General features: G+C 61.6%; 1 protein-coding gene across 2 annotated transcripts; it reads right to left on the reverse strand.

Annotated features, from left to right (window-relative positions):
- Positions 1 to 948: 948 nt before the first annotated feature.
- On the reverse strand, positions 949 to 21494 carry Sult4a1 (sulfotransferase family 4A, member 1). 2 transcript variants are annotated; one of them, XM_005379446.1, is made up of 7 exons: positions 21251 to 21494; positions 10836 to 10966; positions 9641 to 9721; positions 9133 to 9259; positions 7957 to 8051; positions 5335 to 5473; positions 949 to 2290 (listed from the first exon to the last, which is right to left on the reverse strand). In XM_005379446.1, exons 1-7 carry the CDS (start codon positions 21417 to 21419, stop codon positions 2178 to 2180), a joined length of 855 nt encoding a protein of 284 aa, XP_005379503.1. In that variant the 5' UTR covers positions 21420 to 21494; the 3' UTR covers positions 949 to 2177. The 2 variants fall into 2 exon arrangements, with proteins under 2 accessions (XP_005379503.1, XP_013366722.1); XM_013511268.1 differs by lacking the exon at positions 949 to 2290 and adding an exon at positions 3905 to 4045.
- Between the last annotated feature and the right edge of the window lie 6 nt (positions 21495 to 21500).

A 21500-nucleotide genomic window follows, 5' to 3' on the forward strand; every position in this document is an offset into this window, starting at 1 on the left:
AAGCCCTTGTGAACTGGCTGAGTCCTGCCACATGAGGCCTGCAGCCTGCCAGCACGGTCCTATTACCCAGCTGTCCTGAGGCTCCAAGCCAATTCCTACTGGCTGCTCCAGCATCATCTCCAGGCCCCCCAGGCCTCCCCAAGCCTGCTGGCCAGCCCTGACAGCACCCCGGAACTGGAGCCTGTCCGGGTCTCCTTGGCGACCTGTCTCCCCACTGGGACCCGAGCTCCAGTGGGCTGGGGCTTACTCACTGCCACCCCCTCCGTGCCCAACGAAGGCCTGGTACACAGGGAGTGTCACGTCCATGGGAAGATGGCCCCGTGAAGAGAGGTGTTTAAGGGAGCCTCCGGGCCACTGCACCACTGGCCCCTGAACCGCCCCCAGCTTTACACGGTTTGTAAGTGGCCCAGGAGGGGTCTTCCAGGGCACGCAGGGCACTCGACAAAGCAACCAGGGTGTGTGTTCATTCCAGATCCCCAGCAAGCACAGGCGAGGCCATGACCCGAGAACCAAAAGGAGTTCCCAAGACAGGAGATTCCCCAGGTGCCTCAGTGACAGTGTCTGAACTTCTCTCCCACTAGGAATCAGGATGCAGCTTTGGGATCCCTGGAGGGGAGTTGGCCAGCAAGGGTCCATGGTCCTGAGGGCATCGCCAGACAGGCAGACACTGGAGAGGCGGAGGCACCAACCCCACCGGCCCAACAAAACCTCTCGATCTCTTTCCCAATTCTCCTTCTGCTTCCGGGCATAGGCGGGGTCAAAGGTGGAAGGGGAAATGCACGGGGTGGGGGTGTGCAGCCACTGGGAAGTTTGAATGTGAGTGAACTAATTCTACCTCATCAAAACCTAACACGGGCCTGCTCCCCTCTGCAGCCACCCCCTGGAGACGGCACCAACGAGGTCACTCCTGTTCTCCCCACCTCCAACCGCAGCACACACTCGACAAAAGGCAGGGAAGGTGTCTTTATTAAAGATGCAAGCAAGCACAGAAATATCATGTGTAGTGCCCAGTAATATCCATACGGTACTAAAAATAGAAAAATAGAAATGAAATTTCACAGAAAGCAGCCTCCCTCCCAGACACACAGAAAAGGTGCTGCCACCCGCGCCCGCCACCCACGTGCCCTGGCCCCGGCCCAGCTTCTCCCAGACAGACGGAAACTCAGGCTCCCATCTGCGCCTGCTTCAGAGACCACTTGCCCCAACAGCACAGCCCTGCCCCACGGGGGACAGAGCCGAACTCCGGCACCTCCCACCTGGCCGGTTCCCCATTCCTCCTCCAGCCAAACGGGCCAGCAAGGAAGCAAGTGGTGGGCAGTACAGACATGGCCACTGCCCCAGACGTACTAAGGGGTGGGTGGACAGAGGGCGCTTAACTTGCAAAAGGGTTCTCAGCGGAAAGCCTCAGGCACATGGGGAACAAGCTAAAAACTAGAGACCCAGGACTTCTAGAAAAGTGCTGTGCTACAACGCCTCTGCTCGCCGGTGCATGTCACTACTCCAGGGGACAAAAGGAAAGCCTGCAGGATCTGACTCCAGTGCTGGGTGTCCGTGTGCAGGCAGGGGGGAGCGCCTGAGCACCCCCGTCCCGAAGTCTTCGAAGATGCCTGCAAAGTCACAAGGGTTGAACTCCAGCAGAACACACCAACTCCAGCTCCCCTGCACCCCACCTCATCCTGTTTTCACAGGTACCTCAGAACCAAGGGACAGCACCATGCAGGGCTTGGGCAACTGCTACTGAAAAGAGGCCTTCGGAGAGCTTCTGCCACTGGGTGGTGACTCACTCTTGCTTCCCCTCGGAAAAGAACTTTTACTCGTTTTACTGTATTTATTTAGATTTCCAGTGAAAAGCTCTGGAAAATACAGTAAGTAGATGGGGCAGCCCGAGGCAGAGGCGGGAGCTGCCTATGGCTCGGACTTCGTACTTAGGATGCCGGCCGCGGACTGTAATTTGTATAAGATTTGCATCAGACACAGCATCAAACACGTGAAGACTTCAAACACTAAAGGCGAGACGCAGCTGTGGCTGGAGACTGGCACACTTCGGGGTCTCCGTGGGTTCCTTCCCCGCGGTTACACGCTGCTTCCAGGTGTGTCCAGCAAGGAATAAATGAATGCATACAGGACGTTTAGCTAGGAGCGTCTGGGGACCGCATGCAAGTTCGCCGCTTCCGTCATTATAAATAAAAGTCAAACGTGAGGTCGCACTTCCCCATCTTCTGTTTGTACACTAAGTCGAACTTCTCGTTCATGGAGACGGTGAAGATGTCCTTCCACAGCCCCACTCTCCCTGCAACACAAACCAGAGCGGGGTGTGCTGCAGCTGCCGGCACTTGGGCCAGCTACGGAACTAGGCTCCCCCAGTTCCGGCCCAGAAGGACCCTGAGATCCTGGCCTAGGGGCGGGGTGGGCCAGCGGCCCCGGCAGCACTGGCTCCACATGAGCAGACCCTGCCTCCTTCCACATCTGGCAGTGAAATGGCCGGGGCCACCTTTGCCTGGTCCCTACCGCTGGAGGCCGGCAGGAGGGGCTCCCTTCCGGCTCACGGTCAACGTCCCAGGACACGATGGGGCTTGGGCAGCGCTGCAGAATGGCAGCACGCTCCACAGGACACGTGTGCTTGGGCATCATGCGGGGCTGGGGTCCTGTGACACCAAGACTCACGCGTTGCTCAACAGCTACCAGGGTGCCACTCGCCTTGGGGAATTTGAAAAAGAAAAAAATCCACCCCAAGACAGAAAACTTCACGGCACATGGAAAGGAGTCAAAGGCGAAGACTTCAGCCTGTGTTCAAAAGCTTGGGGCAAATTTACCGTGAGCAGAGTACTGTGGCCTGAGCTCACTCTCCAGACCGGATGCAGAATGTGCCCTCCAACAACAACCCCCAGTTAGGGTCGGGCTCAGCAGGGCTAGTCAACAGGGCACAGGGGCAGGCGCCAAGCTATGGGGGCTTAGCAAGTCTTAGAGGGCAAACCAGAGAGGCAAAAATAGCACCAGGTACTGGGTGTGATGTTGCACACCTGTCATCCCAGGACTCTGGGATGCTGAGGCAGGAGGATCACAAATTTGACTCAGGCAATTTGGCAAGACCCTGTCTCAAAATAAAAATATAAAAAGGCTCTGGATTCAACCCCCAGTACCATAAACAAAACCAAAAACCACCACCAGAAGATGTGGACCTGTTTTCCTTGTTAACTACAAATTCCCAGTGGGTCAGGTCCAAGCCCAATGGTGGTTCCGGACTTCCCACTTCTGGACACCTCTGCTCTAAGCTTTTCCGTAGCAGCCTCCTTTGGGGTTCTTTCCACTGTCTGGGCTGTATGTGCAGCCCAGTGGTACGGCGCTTGCCTAGCATACACCAGGCCTGGCGCTGCACCCCTAGTCCAGCCAACAAGAAAGGATGTTTGCAAACTCTTCAAGCCCCTCAAGCTGAAGCCCCTCTCTATTGCCTCTGACTTCTTTTTTTTTTTCCGGTCTTTTTGAGACAGGGTCTCGTTGTGCAGTTCAGGCTGACCTTGAGCTCACTTTGTAGCCCCGGCTGGTCTCGAACTCGCAGTGACCCCCCTGCCTCAGCCTCCCAGGTGCTGGGATTACAGGCGTGCATCACCACGTCCGGCTTCCTCTGACTTTCTAATGGCCTAATAAATCTGCTAATGTATCCCCCCCAAAAAAAGGAAAAAAAAGGAATTCACTCCCCCACCAGCACCTCAGCTCCAAGCGGCACCTGTCTCTAGCACTGCCCCTCACCAGCTCGGCGCTGGTCCTCCCATCCTGGCAGCACCTATCAGGGATGGGGAAGGAAAGAGGAAACTTCTGCTACCCTCTAAGGATGCCACAGGGACAAGGCCAGAGCTTCCAGGAAAGTATTTTCGTGACCGGTTCCCAGCCGAGGCAGCTGAGCCGGGAAGGAGGCACCCACCTGGCGGAGGATTTGTACTCAGACAATTTAGGCTGTGACATGAACCAAGGGCAAGCAGTGCGGGCGGCTACCCGAGCCCCTGCCCCTCTCCGCTCAGGGAGCTCTTCTGAGCACAGAGGCAATGTGCTAAAAGGAAACAAAACCACAGAACTGAAATAAACAAAACCAAGGCAGACGATGGCAAAACACACAGTAGGAAGGAGCATGTGGCGGGCAGTGGGGCTGGGCACGTCCGCACCGCGCACACGGCCACAGGGGTATCCCGGAGGGGAAGAGGGAACGTGGCAGAGGCGAAAGTAAAAATGCAAACAGATCATAAATAATAATGAACGTTGGTGAAGACACCGACAGAAAATAAAGCACAAGGCACTCTGGTTTGGGTAACTTCTTCCTGTGGGAGGCCCTGCACGTGACCCTCGGCTGCGGACAGCGCAGGCTGCCCACAGCCACACCCCAGGGGCACGGGCTGCGTCGGGGCCCAGCTCCGCCTTCCCTGCCCGGGACTGCCACTCCAGCCTGCCCATGCTTCGGGCACATGCCGCAGAGGACAGGGTGGCAGTTCCGGCCCCTCTTCCAAGCTTCCCCCCGAGGTTTCCACTCACACTCCTGGGGACCAGCTCCAGGCCTACACCACAGTTAACGCGAGTCCGACTTTCCAGCAGGGGGGCTTACGTGTCCACAGCCAGCACCTGGGATTCATTCTCGGGACGTTAACGTCCAGCTCCCTGCCACTGAGCAACAGGAACTGTCACGTGCCCCAAGGAGAATGAGCAGGCGGAGAGGATGCCAGCCCAAAACACCTTCCCATCTCTAACTGTACATACCCACCAACGGCCACGTGCCACCCAGGGCACCCGCCTCCCGTCCTCGGCCCTGGCCAGGAGCTCTGCCCTGTCTACACCTGCTCATCCTCCCCAGGCGGCGCCCTTCCTTGTCTGTGGTCTGCGTCACCTGCACCCAGAAGACAGTCGGCCCACTTCTGGGAAAGGAAGGAAGCCAGCGTCTCTACCTGCAGACCTGCATTCTGTCTGCTGCTGCCTCTCCACCTTGGCCAGGAAGCTGACAGCTGGGAGACGAGCCGCCAGCCTTGCATGTTGAAACACATGGCCCCAAAGCCATCCCTGGAGGTGCTCTAGGGGCATCTGACTTCAGCCACTGCGGGCCCCTGCTAGAAACACCTCGCCTGCAAAGCCCGAGCCATCTCCAACAGCCGCCCCCTGAGCGGCAGCACTGACCTCACTGAACCCTATGAGTGCCAGCGGACACGGGCTGGCAGGTGACCACTGCGTGCCTGGCCAAGCAGAGGGCACAGGCTGGCCAAGTACTATGGTGAAAGGGACAGAATGGTCCAGAAGGCCTGAGGGTACGAACAGGAAAGGAGGCAGGAGCAGGGCCAGGCGGGCAGGGACACGTACCCCGGCCCACGGGCAGGGCCTCGGCATTGCAGCACTGGTCCACCAGCTGGTGGCAGTGCTCAGTCAGGGACTCCAGCTGGGCCTTGTCACAGGACACACCCAGGAACCTGGCCAGCTGCTCCACCATGGTCACCAGGTCCTGGAAGACAAGAGCAGCAAGCAAAGCTGCAGTCAGAGGCCGGGACTGTCCACCCTGCCCCCACCTGCTGCCCCTGCTGCCCTGCGGAGCCGTGAAGCCCGGAGTGGCCCAAGAGCCCTTGGCTCCCACGTACAGACCTGGGCTTCAAAACTGGGAAGCAGAGAGGAGCTCTTGAGAGTGCTGAGGTTAATTTTTAAACAGTAGCAAAAAATAGAAATCTCCTTCAGAAGCAAGATCTAGCTGGCTGGCTTCCTTCCCCTGCCCCGGGCAGCTGAAATCTAGAAGAGCTGGGGAGAGTAAAGAGCCCAACCTGCCTTGCCTGCCCAAAGGAAGCAAGAGCCCGCTGCCCTGCTCGCCCTGAGCGTGCACTCCGCAGCTCCCTCGCACTGCCGGCTCCCTGCAGCTCCCTGCAGCTGTTCCTCTCTGAAGGCTGAGAGAAAACTAGCAGATAAAGCCTGAGCAGGTCCGCGGTAAAGAATCTGTTTCATTCCCAAACCTTACAGGAAACCTGTTCCGGGAAGGCTGGCGGGAGGGCCCGCTCCGCCCTGGGTTCTCACGGGACCGATGAGGCAGTGCGGATCCTGGGCTCCTACTGCCGCCCTGAGCAGCCTCACCCGGGGCTGGTCCTGTGCAGGGCTTGGTGTGAGGGTCACCGCACACAGATGCTGGACCATGACCAAAGGAATGGAAAGAGCCTGCTTCCACTGCCCTGCCTCCCAGCACCGGCGCAGGGGACGGACAGCAAAGCTGGCCCTGCACAAGCACCCAAAGGAAAAGGTCACAGCCGACTACTGAGCACAAGATCCTCCCAGGACAGCTCACTGCCCAAGGATGCCTTCGGAGGTGGAGGCAGGAACGCCCTGGAAGCCGCATCCAGCTCCAGGCTGGGAACGGGACGGCCTGCCCACTCTGCCTCCTGGCTCCCCTTCCCTGGCAACTTGTGCTCAGGACAGCAGCACCCAGCTCGGCAGGGCGCGGCAAGAGGCCCCACATGGCACAAAGCCAGTAAACCAGGCAGGTCCCAGCACTGCTGGCCACTGGTCACCACTTTGTGGCTGTGAGAAGACCCAGCAGGGTGAAGTGGACAATGCCCTGGGGCACCTGGACAGGCCACTGAGACCGTGGGGTGGCAAGGCAGTCAAGACAGGAGGAAGGTGGGTGTGGGGAGCCTCTGGGCACACGGCCGAGTGCGCCAGCCCTAAGTGTCACCGTGACCAGCAAGGTGCGCAGTCTGGAGCGGCTGATGTGCACCGAGACAGCTGTTCTGGTGTGAGACAGAAACGTTAGGGCCGAAACTGTACTTCAGACCTTAGTGTCCATTACAGACTCCCCAGGAGACAGCTCGAGCTGGGCTTGCTGTGGTTTGGCCAAGGTTTGTCCCTGACGAGCTTGTGGATGTGGTGCGGCCCTGTAGGAGGTGGGCATCGTAGGAAGGGACGGGACCACTGAGGGCAGAGCAACAGGACTCGAGAAACACACAGGGGTGAAGAGGCATCGAGGACAACTCAGGACTTCCTCCCTGAGCAAACCTGAGGGTGGAGTCAGCTGCCATGCACTGCAGGCACAGGGGACCCAAGGGACAAGGCGTGCAGCCTGGCGGGGACAGGGCCTCCGTGCAGGACGGATGCAGCACCCCAGGCCTGGTGAGTGAACAAGACCCAGGGCACTGAGCCAGAGAAGACGGGAGGTGAGGCCGAGGCCTGAGCCCTGGGACTGGTCCAGGAGAGGAAGCAGGGGGACCTGGAACCGGGGAGAGAGCAGCATGGTGGCAGCCAGAGGTAGGAGGTGGCAGGCTGGTCACGGGCACCAGAAGGCTGGGAAGAAGGGCCCAGATACCACGCACGCCGCTGGCTGAGCAACGTGGAGGTCACTGGGGGCCATGGGGGGCAGGCCGGCAGTGGCGGGACGAGCTAGGGTGGAAGGGGAGAGGGCAGAGGGGTCTGCGGTGAAAAAGAGACAAAGAATGATGCAGAGAGGGAGGAGCGTGGGGCCCTGCACTAAGAAGGGAAGGCTGCGTGTTCCTCCCCGTCCAGCCCCGGTCCCACTGCGAAGTGCAGCCGCCCAGGACTCTGGAAGTCCCACACGCTGCCCGCTGTGCCAGCGCTGCCCAGGGCACTGTGCTAACCCTGCTCAGGACGACGGTGGCAGCGTGTGCGCGTCCCATTGTGCACAGCAAGCCCTGGGCCCTCGAGGCCCGCTTGGCAGCCCTGCCTACCCAGCCTCACGGCACAGCGAGGCCGCGTGTCCCACACGCCCAGCTGGACCCTTACAGCACCGGGCAGCACTACAGGCCAACTGTGGCAGGCAACCTACCCTCAGAGCCCGAGAACCGCGTGTGAGCAAAGGGCGGAGCGAGGGGCCAGAGGGCTGTCCCAGCCCGCTCCCGCGCTGCACTTCCCCTATGGTAGGAACACACACGCCCACCCTGCCCAGCCCTGGGACAGCCGCCACCCACCGGGGCCAGCTCCCTCCCCGACACTCACCCGGTGCATGTCCTCGTACTTGAGGAAGAGCACGTTGGCGTCTGTGCGGTGCTCCCAGAACTCCTGAACGTGCTCAAACCAGGAGCCATAGCCCACTGCGGAGACAAGGAGGGGTGAGACGGCAACAGAGGGGATGCCCGGGCACCAAGAATGCGCCCTCTGCCCGGGGGTCCCCCTCCTGCAGCGGGGAAGAGAAGGACGGGTGAGGTAGCCTGATGCCGATGAGGGCTCCCAGCTGGGGGGGACGAGCCCACCCCAAGTCCCTCACTGCCTGCGCCTGACCAGGGTGTGAGGCCTCCAAGGACACAGTGCCCACAGTGCTGGGAGGGGCTCGGCAGGAAGAGAATGACGGGGGTGCTGTGGGGTGGGTGCGGGAGGTTCCAGACAGCCTGAACCAGTTGGGTGATGGGGCAGCCAGTTAGGGCCACGAGAGGAGCGAGGCAGCCTGACTGCATATGGCACCGGCTGTGCGGAGACCAGAGCTTCGGTCCCCTCTAGCCTGGCAAGTGTGCAAAAGATGGTGCCAGAGCCCTCCTGTCCCACCTACCCGGTGGGAGGAGCCTGCCGCACCCCCACTGCTCTGCGAGCTCCCTGCTCTCCGGCCTTGGGGAAGGCAGTTCACTGCAGACCCTGCTGGGAAGCCAGCCTGGGGGCATGTCCCCCACACTGCACAGGTCATGGTGCCTGGTGTCCCTGGCCCTCGTCCCTGGAGTCTCAGGCTAGGACATCCCCCCGTGGTCTCTTGCTTCCACACCCTGCGCGGCCTCTGCCCCCGTGAGGAAGCGGTGCTGTCTCAGCGCTCTCTGGGTGTCAGCTCCTGGGCTCTCAGGACCTCAGGCGAGAGGCTGGGCCTCTGCAGTCCCAGGTCTGTGCGCAAGAGTGGCTGGACAGGAGTGGCACAGAATAGGTGTCTGGCGTGACCCGGCCAGTGTGTGTGGTGGCCCCCCGTCAGCGGGAGCAGGGTTCTGCGATGCGCTGGGTCCAGGTGGGAAGGGGATCTTGGCTGGGGAGCTCTCAGGAGCCAGTAGGGGCGGGGAGCAGGACACTGGCGCGCCAAGGACCGGCGCCCTGCTCTGTAAAGCAGGACATGTCGCACACTGTCACCAGGAGCCTCGGCTGCGCAGGTGGAGGCCCAGCACAGGGCCCCAGGAACAGCTCAGCCTGGGAAACACTTACGCTTGTCGTTCATGAACCTCCGGCAGAATTCCTGGAAAGTGCCTCGGTAGCTCATGGTCCGCAGGGAGCGGTGGAACTGATAGTAGGACACCACCAGGTCCTTGGGGTTGCGAGCCATGTAGATGACCTGTGGGCAGCGGGGTTAGTAGGCTCCTCCCGCCCTGGCAGGCTGCCTCCTCACTGGGCCAGGGGCCGCAGAGACAGCATCACCGCGTCATTCATGCAGCTGGTTGTACTCCTGTCGTCTAGAACTACTTTGAAGTAGACAACCGAGGGTCACGCTGTGATGCTGGTGATGAGGTCACAGGCCTTGGGAAGATACCACCCCTGAGGCAACGAGCCCATCGGGAGCATGGGAGATGGGGGCACCTGCCTTTGGGGGCACACCAGAGACCCCCGCTCATGTGAGGGTAACATCCTGGACCCATGACCCAAGACAGACCTTGGCACACAAGTTCGTGGGCGGGAGCAGGCCAGGCACGTGGCCAGAGGGCAGGGCACAGCTTACCTTGGAGTCGCCGTTGTGGAGGTCGGAGGGCAGGAAGCGGTAGGGGAGGTGGCTCTTGATGAGGCGGGGAGAGGTCAGTTCCTGCGGGAGTTGGCAGAGGGGGGCTCTGAGGAGGATGTGGCTGTCACCCCACCTCTTCCCAGGGCCTCTCCAGCAGGACCCGCACCCAGGCTGGATCCTGGAGGTAGAGACGAGGGCCCCCTCCTCAGCGCAGGAAGTCAACCTCTCCTGGCTGCAGGAATCTGCTCAAGACCAGAGAGCTGCTCAATGGGCCTACAGTGGCCAAACACAGCCACCGAGGAGGACCTGAGACCTGAGGACAACAGAGGAGGCGCAGTGCTGGCCCTGAGTGGAGGCTGTGAGACGGCCAGTCTCCAGCCCACGCCTGCGCCCTCCCCACGCCGCCCCAACCCCTCCCCACGCTCAGCAGGGGGATCCTGTGAAGGACCTCTGCTCCCAGGCCTCGGCCCCTCTACTCACAGCCCGTTCCCCTGTCACCATGGGAACAAGCCCAGCCCTCCCAGGCTGAGAGACTTCCCAACCTGTGTGGCTACGGTACTGTGGCTCCCTGCAGCCCAGAGGCCAGGCACTCAGCACAGCTGCACGGCACCCCCTGGGAGCGGCCCTGGGGCATGGTGGTGTGGGCAGCGAGGCACACCTGAGAGGAGGGTGCGGGGACCAGCACCCTGGGATGGGAGCCACAGAGGAACCTCCCGCTGTGACATGGGGCGGGAAGGGATGTTCCGAGCTGCACCGCACGCAGCCAGTCACAGTGAGCGCTGCAGGGGCGGGGAGGTGGGCAGGGAGTGGAGAAAAGTCCAGCTCCAGCAGGGGGACAATATGCAGGGCTGGGCAGAAAACGTTATCGTATTCCTGATACCAAATATTTGATCAAACACACCCACCCCCTCCCTCCGCAGATGGGAGGAAGATCACCCTCCTGAAACCCTCCCTAGCTTTCTGCTGCTCACAAATAAAGGCCCAGGTGCCTCACGTAAGGCTTCTGGGTCCCGCACCCACCCACTCAGATGGGTCAGCCACACCCTGATCAGAGGCCAGGGTCACAGCCCCAGGCTCGGCCCTGTCAGTGTCTCTCCTAGCTAGCCTGCACCCACAGAGTCCCTGGGCCCCTCCAGAAGGTGTAACACTGAGGTGTCCAGGGGCTTGCTAGGGGCTGGGCTGCTGCCCGCGGTACCTTTATAATGTCCAGGCCCGGCTGCGGGTACTCCAGCACTGGGAGTTGCTCATCAATGTTCATCAGGCCGATCTCATCGGGGTCGGCGCCCTGGCTCACCAGGTAGACCACCTCCTGCAGCAGGCTTGTGCCTGGGAGAGAGGCCGGGGCTCAGTGGGAGTGGCCCAGCCCTGAGGCGGGGAGCCGCAACGGCCAAGGGCTAGCCACAGCCCATGCCCCAAGCCACGCAAGGCCGCAGGGCCTCTACTCGAGGGGCCCAGCTGCTGGAGAGCTGCAGACCTGCTGCCCAGTGCCCTCTCTTACAAAGGGGCATCATGGCATGCACTGGTCCCTGCTGCATGTGGGGACTACCCCCTGGGAAGAACACACATTGCAGACTCTGGTTCCGTGGTCCCCAACCTAAAACCCTTCCCAGCTTTGCACTGTTGACAAATAAAGCCCCAGGTACCCCATGCAAAACCTCTGAGGCCCCCGCCCTGGCCTCTGCCTGCCCTCACACCACCCTCTGCGTCTCCACCGTCAGCCGCCTTCCCTGAGGCCCAGGCTCCAGGGTCACTTACCGCCCACACCAGTGTCTGCACACAGCCGTGTGCCTGGTCCTCCTGCTGAGCCCTGGGTCCAGGGCCCGCCCACCCCGCTGCACACAGCCAGCCCAGCAGAGTCTGAGCAGCTCAGCCTTTGCCAGGGCTAGGAAGAAGCGGGGCCCGCCCGGCCACTGGGTGACAACCACAGCCCACCAAGGCCACCCTGGGCACACTGTCTATTTGGGCCCCCTCGGGCCGGGAGGGAATTAGGACTGAGGCAGCTGCCAAGAACAAAGGCCACGCTGCATGCCCCCAGCCTGTCCCAGGCCCCAAAAAACGCTCAGCACCTCACACGTTCAGCTCCATCCGGGCAGATCCTGGTCCCCAGGTCCTCCCAGTCACCACCTCCTCCTGTGAACTCAGTGACAGCGCAGCTCAGCTCTGGTGCCTCCCTTGCAGCGCACAGCCTCTGTCCTTGGTTGCCCCTCCCTGCTAGCTAGGTGGCCTCACCCCCAAGGACACTGATGCTCCTGCAGGTGCGTACCTTCCTCCCTTCCTCACAGGTACAATGCAGCGAGCTGCTGACCCCACCATCAGGTGTGGCCAGACCCGCCCCCCCTGCCCCGGGTGACACTGCCCCTCACACCTGAGGCACTTTCCAGGAGGGACACATTGCCTGCTTCCCACACAGCGCAGCCCGTGGCCCGGACACAGAAGTCGGTTTACGATGCCGTCCACAGAAAGCCTTCCCTGACCCCACACCCCAGACCTGTCAGCTGTGTCCACGCTGTCCCTGCCTGCCTGCTGGCTAGTGGCACCTGCCAGTCCCCTGCCTGGAGCCTCCTTCCTCTCTCCCGACTTTCTGCGCCCGGTGAAATGTCCTGGCAGCAAGGGTTCCCTAACATCTCGCTGTCCCCACTGTGCCCACAGCCCAAAAGCATGGGCCCGCACTGCCCCATCACAAGGGCACAGGCTCCGATGCAGCAGGACAGCCGGGTCGTCACCTGCTCCCTGCACATCCTCCTGCCCTGAGCAGCACCAGGACACAGCAGTCCAGGCAAGAGCCAACATCCACCAGAGCTGCTGACCCGCAGAAGGAAGCGCTCTTTCCGTTCGCGCAGGGGGGTCCCGGTCCGGGCTGCGGGGCTTTCCTCACCCTGAGCTGGCACCACTACCCACTAGGGGCTCCTGAGACCCAGCTGGGTCCGCGGTCACGGAGCTGGGGCATGGCTGACACTGCTCCTCCTGATGCGTGGCACGGTGTAGGCAGAGTCCCCAACGCGGCCTCCCAGGGACGTCGTCATCTTCTGCCTCCAGTGGTCCCCACCCCCACAGGCACCACAGCCCCCACAGGCCAGCGGCCCAGACGCATTTGTCTGCACACTAACGTCTTTGTCAACATCACCCACTTCGATCCCACATTTCCGCCATTAAATATTTATGCCGGAAGACACCACCTTGCGGAGGAAGAGGCCTTTACCCTGAAGGCCCCAGGGTCCGCCCCAGTGCCCCCAAGGCCTCTGCTGCCTCAGCACCCTGCACCCCACCTTCTACAGCTGCAAGAGCAAGTCAACAGAGACCAGGCAGGGAGAGCAGGGTACAGAGGGGGCAGGGCTGAGAACAGGCACTGGCTTGCCTAGGGCATAAAGCCAGCTGGCAAGAACGGACCAAATGACCAAAAGTGACGAACTACAGACAAAAATGACAACCACCTGCTCACCGCCCCCTTCCAGGCACCCTTCTAGGCACCCTGAGCATCTTCAGAGCCACCAGCCTGGACTCTGCCAGAGCCTCCACCACATGCGTTCGGGGAGCTCTTCCATCTCCACCTCCCACGCCACTGCCTGTGCGTCGCCCAGCTAGTGGCCCTGGACACCGGACAAGCCTGCCCAGCCCTTCTACCTGCTCCTGCTGGCTGCCTGCGCCCAGGGCTCTCAGGGTCGCAGCAATGGAGCCCTTTGGGGGTCTACCTTCTCCTCCCAAGCCCCAGCCCCTGCAGGTCCCCTCCTGCCCCAGCCCCCTGCCCAGGGCCTTTAACACGCCTGGCCGGCCTGGACTGGACCTGGGGGTTCCTGCCCCCCAAGGAAGCCTTCCCTGGCACCCCAAGTCTAGACTGGAGCTCTTCGGCCCCTGGGGCCTAGAACTTCCGGCTCTACGTCACCCAGTGCCTGAGAGGGGGCTTGGGGAAGGTAGGGGCTGGTTGAGTGGAGGTCACAACAGGGGGCACAGGGCACGGGCATGGTGTCCCTTCCTGGCGACTGCCCGGAACTCTGGCCACTGTGTGGTCGCTCAACAAGCCTGTGATGCAGCCTCCATCCTCCCCCAGCATGCCAAGCCTCCCGGTAGTTCCAGGAGAGATGTGGCCCTGTCTCCCCCTTCTAGAAAATGGAGGCAAGTCCCCCCCTTCTCACAGGAGGTGACAGAGGAAGGGCCACAGAGTGACCTGCTCGGGCCACAGAGGCTCTGCGAATGCACAGCTCTGAGCACGCAGGCACGGGCACCACGAAGGCACGGGCACCACGAGCTGAGCCCCTGCAGGCAGACTGGTGCCCCGGGACAGGCTGACATGCTGGGCGGCCCCTACGGTGGCCCTCACAGGGAGGGCGGGCTAGAATGCGTCCTGGCACCAGTGAGATACCCAAGTGCAGGGGCCACAGCCCAGGGTCAGGGCAGGGAGGGGGCTGCACAGGAAAGGGCCTCGGACTCCAGAAGGGTCAGGTGGGGCGGCGGTAGGCAAGGGCCGAAGGGCTCGGAGACCCATCACGGCGCAGCAGGCCCGGGACAGAAGGGCAGGGACGCCCAAGCAGGTACACGTCGCAGAGGAGAGCGCCTGCCGTCAGCAAATCTGGCCCCTGAAAACCTGACCTGCTACGACAGGGCAGGCCCCGCCAGGCCCAGTGATTCGAGCTGGGGCTCCACAGGCTCCAGGTGCCGCGTGGGCCGGGCGCACGGCCCACACAGGGCTTCTGCGGCACTGAGGCCAGGCTCGCCGTCCTGACCTTCCCGACGGGCAGTGCTCTCTGACCCCGGCTCTGGGGCGGTCCCTCAGTTCAGGGGGACTTCCCTGGCAAATCCCAGCAGCAACCCGTCAACACCCATGGAGCCCGGCAACCTCCGCTCAGAATGGGGGAGACAGAAGGCACGGTTCCGGGGTCCGAGGCGGTCAGAACCGGGCCCAGAACGTGCGGTTCCTGTGATTCTCATTTCCGCTATTTACCAAAGTCACACTGCCGCCAGCCTAAGAAGTCTGAGTGCTGCCGGGCGCAGAACGAAGCCCGTGCTCCTCCTGCCCCATCCACTCCCTGGAGGCAAAGTCGCTCCTCTCACCCTCAGACTCCCGAAAGAGGAGCGGACGTCTGTGCTCATCATCTGTGCCGCCGAGCTGCTCCACAGACCCTCAGCCCAGGAGGTGAAGATGCAGCCGAGTCCTTGCCCACACACACGCAGGCACACGCGACACACACCCTCTCCCCTCTGCAGTCACGCCGTCAGCGCACAGCCTGAGTCTACGCTGGAGTGAACTGAGCGCTTTCTGGACCCGACGTGCATCACACTTCCTGCCTCTCTGTCCGGTGTACATAACCGCTGCTGCTCGCCTGCTTACTTGTCCGCGACGGATTCAACTCTGTGACAGGCGAACCTTCTGGGCGCGGCCAGAGACAGGGCTCTCCCCTTCCTGCGGGGGGCTTGCCCCAGCACCCTGGGACTTCTGAAGCTGTGCGTCTTTTCCTATCCACACCTGGGACAAGGGTTAATTTACAGGCACAGTAGGAGATTAACAACAAAAGCAAAGCATAGCTAAGCGTGGTGGCGCACACCTGTCATCCCACACTCGGGAGGCTGAGGCAGGAGGATCGTTGTGAGTTGAAGACCAGCCTGGGCTCCGAAGTGAGCCCAAGGCCAGCCTGAACTGCACAGCGAGACCCTGTCTCAAAAGGACAAAAAAAAGCAAAGCACAAGGATCACGACTTTCGCAGGCACGGTAACGCGCTGTGGGCTTGTGCCTCGCTCGCCGTCCTAACACCTCACTGTACCACAGCAACACTTCAAAGCGCAGCTTCATGGTCACTGAAACCAAAGGGAAGCAGCCCCCTACTTCTGGGGACCCCCCCACCCCCCCTCCCCTTCGGCGACCTGCCTGTCACCCCCCACTGACTCGCCTCACAGCTGTCTTCCTGGGTCAGCCCTCGCCTCACCTGGGCCCTTCCCACAGGCGCCCCAGTGACTGTGACAGGCATGACGGCAGGCGTCTCACTTCCGGCAGGACAGGCCGCGGGCAGGCACAGAGACCCAGGGCCCCGCCCTCCCCGCCGCCACCTCCTGCGGAGACACCGCAGGCCTTGGTCCCGGACTCTGCCAGGCTGCTGCCGGCCCAGCCCTCCACAGCTCTGCGCGCCTGAGCCTCAGCGTCTTCCTTTTCCCCTCCTTACCACTGGGACTGAACCCAGGGCCTTTGCACTGAGCTACATCTCCACTCATATCTTACATTTTTATTTTGAGACAAGGTTTCAACTGCCCAGGCTGGTCTGGAACTTGTGATCCTCCTGTCTCAGCCTCCCAGAGGGATGGGATCACAGATGCACCCCACTGTGCAGGGCTGAGGCTCAGCCTTTAGGCACCACAGCAATGTGCCTCGGCACTCTCTACGCACCAGGCTCTCGGAAAAAGGGAATCTTATGTAGCTCAAGTCCCTGAGTTCTGGAAATCCTGGCTTCACCCATTTTTCTCTTCCCTACTCTCCATCCTCTGCCTGGGACTCTGAGATCAGTATTCTAACGTCCTTATCTTTTTGCCTCTATGTGCCATCGTTCTGTAAAAACTTCTGTCCATTTTCTGGGATGTTTCCTCAGCCCGACATGCACACCTTCCCATGCAGCGCCGGAGTTCCAGCCCTCTTGGCTCCGCTCTGGAGGGGCTCAGGGTCCTTCTCTCCTCCTGCACCCCTAGGCGGCCAGGCGGGGCATGAGGCAGAGAGCTGAGGGGCGGGTGTGGGTCAGACTTTCTGAGACTCCTCGCAGTCTGGTTCACAGCGGTCCTCTCCCCTGCACCTGTCCGTGTCTGCAGGTCTCTGCCGATCCTGCTGCAGACCTCCCTACCTGGCTCAGCTCTGAGACAGCACGGAAGGCTGGGGGTGGGGGTGCTGAGGCAGCAGGGCAGGGGGGACCATCACCTCAGCTCCACAGCTGCGTCAAATCCTAATCCTTGCTCTAGAGACTGCGACCCTGACTTCCTGTGTGGGCTGGAGCTGATACACAGGCGCCCTGGGAGCTAAGAGCCTCCAACCCACAGGGCGCAGCTTCCCCAAGACCCCCACTTCCTTTGCCTGCACTCTGCAGCCCCGGAACCACAGCTCTGCACCAGGGTCCCCACAGAAGAGCCCTCCTGTCGGCAGGGGCCCCCAGCAGAGTAGCCGCCACATCTGACTGCTGCCGCAGCACCGGAGCAGGAAGGGTCCCTGCCCACAGCCATCCCCTCTGCGGGCACGCAGCCTCCTGGCCCATAGAGCCAGCCAACCTGGCCACTGCGCTCCTCTCCCAAAACCTCCTCCTGCTCTCAGGTGCAGAGCTTTCCACCCCTCCCTGCCATCTCAGCAAGGCAGCAAGAGCAAGCAGAGGCAGCGTGCATGTCCACCAGCCCCGAGGAGTCATCACACAGCCTGAAGGAGCAGCCAGAATCCTCCCGCTCCCGTGGGACAGCAGTAGCTGTACTTCCGTGGAGCTGGCCCGATGGCTGGCTTCTGAGGACACCACCCGCCTGGCACTCAGCCCTCCTGGGGGAATCCTCGCCCGTGTTCCGGAAGAGAGCTGCTGTCAACTGAGAGCTGCTATCCCATCCTTGGTGCTCATAACCACAGCAGCTCCCAGTTCTCAGCCCCTGCCAGCAGAGAAGGATGGGGAACCTCAGGGGGCAAAGGGCGGCTCCTGGTCACCCTGCTGGCTACTGGACGGGGAGAGCCACAGCGACAGCCCAGCCCAAGGCATCCGACAGCCTTGATAGCTATCCCAGCAGCGCCCCGCCAGGAAATCGCTTACCAAGCACTTCCCACCCTTCCTGGTCTGGCCTCACCACTGACTATCACCATCTCGTCTTACCACGGAGAAGCAGGCTGGGGTGACCTGCCCAAGGCCACAAAAGCTAGCACACAATAACCCAGCACCCAAAACTGCGCCTGACCCCAGACTGGGGAGCACTTCACACACACACACACACACACACACACACACACACACACAGGCACAGACAGGAACATGCACACGTACTCACAGGAACAGAGCACGCAGACGCACGCACACACCCAGACACATACACACAGATGACAGGCACAGCAAAAACACAGTAAAGGGGATGCAGAATGCCTCTGCAGGCCGCACTCGCACAGCAGCATCAGTGCATCTGAAGACTGGCCCACAGGAAGCACCCTGAGCAACACAGAGAGGAAGACTGGAGAGACAGCAAAGCGCCCGAGGGCTGCGACAGTGCCCAGCTACCCAACACGCACGCCCTAGAAACCACAGAGGAGACAGGATGGAAAGAGAGACATTTGAAAAACCCATGGGTGAATTTTTTTTTTAAATAACTAAAAGCAACAAACCACAAATCTAAGAAGCTCAGAGAATCCCAAGCAGGACAGTTAACTAGAAAAAAATTCAAAGCACTGAAAAAATCAAAGGTACAAAGAAATCCTCTGCCTGACCAGGGAGCAATCGAGGACACGGCTTCCTGCTCCCCGCCAGGTCCTCCTTTCTGGGCGTGCTCTTTGCCCGTCCACGCCGGACACCAAGACACCCTTGTGCCCGGCCCCTCCCCTCCGGCCTTCCCTCCACATGAGAAGGAAGGGACCACAGGGCACGTGGCTAGTGGCCAATACTGGGCTGGTCACCCTCAGCCTGCAGTCCAGCCCCACAGCAACCCCCCAGGCACAGTCCGTCTTCCTAAGCCAGGCCTCCTGGCCAGGCCCTCTCACTCGCAATACTCCAGAGGCCCCTGCCCGGTGCAGCAACAGACACAAAAAGAAAGCGAGGACATCCGCACAGCCCAGGACCCTGCACTCCGTGTTCCTGCGTCCACCTGACTCCCCGCTGACTCACAAGTTAGGACCCAAACCAACCAACTGGCTCTGATCCTCTTACTCCTCCTGAGCAAACCAGTTCAGAGACCAGGGCCCTGCTGAGTCCCACAGGATGGGGCAGAACTGGCCCACTGGCTCCACCCCCACCGGCTCCTGCCCTAGCACCGATGCGCCTCCCTGTCTTCAGCGACGAGAGAATGCACAGGCACTTCCGGCCTGGCTGGACGGAAGGGAAAATGAAGCCACAGAGGAGGCCCTGTGGCCAAGCAGGAGCATACAGTATTCTCACGCCGAAGCAGACATGCTGTCACTCTAGGGCTCTGCCCCATCTGGAACCAGCAACTATTGCTAGCAAGCCCATGGCCCTGACTGCCACCAAACCAGTAACGCACAGCTCGACAACAAACTGAGAGCCGAACAGACTGCAAGAATGAATGATCACAGCAGGGCATGGGTGTGCAAGCCTGCAATCCCAGCACCCTGGGAGGCTGAGGCAGAATTGTGCATTGAAGCCCAGCCTGTACAACTTACAACTTAGCAAGACCTTGTTTCAAAGTAAAAAACAAGGGCTGGGGATGGAGCTCAGTGTGAAGGCCCTGGGTTCAGCCCTCAGTTACACACCCGCACAGAATGGCCATGAACACGGACCGTGATGACGAGAACACAGAGGCTCCTCGGACGCCATAGCCGAGGCACCAGGCTGCACTGCTGTCCAGCAGCACTCAGCCCTGACCAAACCGGCCCACGCCTGTGCTGTCCTGCACGTGCGCACGGGTGGCCAAGGGGCACCCAGCACGCAGTGCACGCTACTGCAGCACGGCGTCTCCCCCTCTCCGCTCTGAATGGCACCTGTGGTCAGAGGCATCTGCACGGTGCGGCACAGTCCCAACCTGTCATGAGGGCTGAGACGCCAGAACAGGGAACATCCAGCCAGCGGCACAGCAGTGAAAAGGCGCCTGCATCCAAGAGGCTCCTGCGATTTTCCAAAGGCAAAAAGCACCCGTGGGGCAGGGCAGAGGCTGGCCACGGAGCAGGGGCCCTCTGTCCCTCCGAGACTGGGACTCTGAGCTACTTCCTGCCTTCTCTGAGCCCCTGAGAAACATGCATAAGGCCCATGCATGTGGACTGACCAGGGCAGAGCCCTGAGCACTCAAGTTCAGTAAGTAGCCTCAGGCATAACGGTCCCAAAAGGGCTCAGGGGACCCCCAGCGCCTGAACTGGAGGTGACACCTCTCAAAGGATCTCAGAGCCATGCCATCTCTGCTGCTAAGTCAGGCCACTCAATCCCCACAGCCTCCGTCTCCCCATCTGTGAAATGGGGACCTTGCCCTGTCCCTCGCCTACTCTTTGGGGAGACAGAGGGCCTTGTAAGCTACACACAGAGTGTGCAGGCGGCTGGCTGCGTCCTTAGTGACAGCATCCATCTAGGCCTGCAGACAGTTCCAACAGGATGGCCCTTGGGCTGTCTGGCCCTCAGGCGTACAGGTAAGAGGAGCAGGCGGGGGAGGCGAGGCAGAGGGAGACAGTGAGAGGCGAAGGCCACACTCGTCGTCTGAACTCTGAGAAGCTGGCTCCTGGGACACAGTGCCCACAGGCTCTCTGGGCAGTCACTGGTTCTCCACTACGCAGAAGACCATTATATCTCTGTGTCACGGGGATGCGTTACAAACATGTGTCATCCACGAGTCCACCAACCCAGCAGGGGGCTTAGAGCAGGTACACTCCATACCAGCGCTTTCTCTAGAAGCCAAACTCTCCTTCCCACCCCTGTGATCCGCAGCACTGGGGCGACAGCTGTGCAGGCTGGTCTCCCGCCACAGCAAGAGTCCCTGGTCAGTCTCCTTCCATTCGCCCTTCCCCAGGACAGCCCAGCAGGCAGGGCTCCAGGCTGCAGGCAGCCACATTAGACTAGGACTTCCTCCTCCAAGCCTCACAGGCCCAGCACCTCTGTGCGGCCCCAACCCTCCACTGAGACCCCCTACCCAAGCTTCCTCGGGGACATCCAGCATCTGCCCGCGGGGTCTGGTCGCCCATACAGTAGGAGGGCTACGCCAACAGCTCTTGCCACAGCCTGCCCCACAGATGGTCCAATACAGTGACCCGAAGGCAGCCACCTTCTAAACCATGCCAGAGACAGCCAGACTGGGCATCTCCCTGCCATTCAGGGGCGACAGAGGGCCCTCCGGGCACACCTGGAGAACAGGAACGCTACCTCTTTTCCCCACGAACCTCCGAAGAGGCATCACACCGCCGCTGCTCCCATCGGGCCCTCCAGCAGGCCTGCAGCCACTGCTTCCACCAGGCTTCACGTGCCACTCACCAGCTGGGTGACCTTGGGCCGGCCACCCCCTTCTCTGAGCCCTGGTGTCGGGACTGTAAAGGGGGCATCACCATCTGCACCATTCACGGTAGCTGCGAGCGCTGACGTCAGTTAATGCTGGGAAATGGAAACGCCTGGGCTCCCGCCTGGGGGAGGGAAGAGCCTTTAAAGCAGGGACCGTGCAGGGCAGGCACAGGGCCAGGGGTGGTCCCTCCGCCACCCGTGCCCACGCTGGAAATGAGCCCGTGCTTTGCGTCCCTCTTCCCGAATCATCACCAGGACGCCGCGCTCACCCGAGGCGGGCCCGGTTCAGAAACAGAGAGGTTCGGTGACCCGCCCAAGGTCACACAGCCGCCGGGTGCGGGAGGGAAGGCGGGACGGGTGCGGGACTCAAGGCCGCGGGCCTCGGTTTCCCCCTGCGGCCGGCCCCTCCCTGCCCGGCAGGGTCGGGCACCGGGCGGTGGCCTCGGCGGCGCGCTGCGTCCCGGCGGGCGCGGCTCACCGGACTTGGGGTAGGTGACGATCCACACGTCGCTCGGCCGCACGGGGAAGTTGGCGATCTCCTCCATCTTCCCGCGGCAGAAGGGCGGCAGCCGCACGCCGTGGAACTCGAAGTACTTGCTCTCGAACTCCCCCGGGGTGCTGGGGGTCTCGGCCTCGCTCTCCGCCATGCCGCCGCCCCTCGCCGCCCGCTCCCCGCACGGCCCCGGCGGCCTCAGCTCCAAGGCGTGACGTCACGGCGCCGGCGCGCG

The sequence above is a fragment of the Chinchilla lanigera genome, unplaced genomic scaffold (genome assembly GCF_000276665.1).
Source record: "Chinchilla lanigera isolate Chin_1 unplaced genomic scaffold, ChiLan1.0 scaffold00012, whole genome shotgun sequence".
Classification (NCBI taxonomy): Eukaryota; Metazoa; Chordata; class Mammalia; order Rodentia; family Chinchillidae; genus Chinchilla; species Chinchilla lanigera.

What these genes read in the sequence shown, in the direction of transcription:
- Sult4a1 (XM_005379446.1), bottom strand. Translation starts at nt 21,419, where the DNA reads ATGGCGGAGAGCGAGGCCGAGACCCCCAGCACCCCGGGGGAGTTCGAG. An exon ending in GAGGTTCATGAACGACAAGC is followed by an intron (nt 8,052 to 9,132) that starts GTAAGTGTTTCC and finishes TTGTCTCCGCAG; the next exon opens with TGGGCTATGGCTCCTGGTTT. An exon ending in AGTACGAGGACATGCACCGG is followed by an intron (nt 5,474 to 7,956) that starts GTGAGTGTCGGG and finishes CTTGTCTTCCAG; the next exon opens with GACCTGGTGACCATGGTGGA.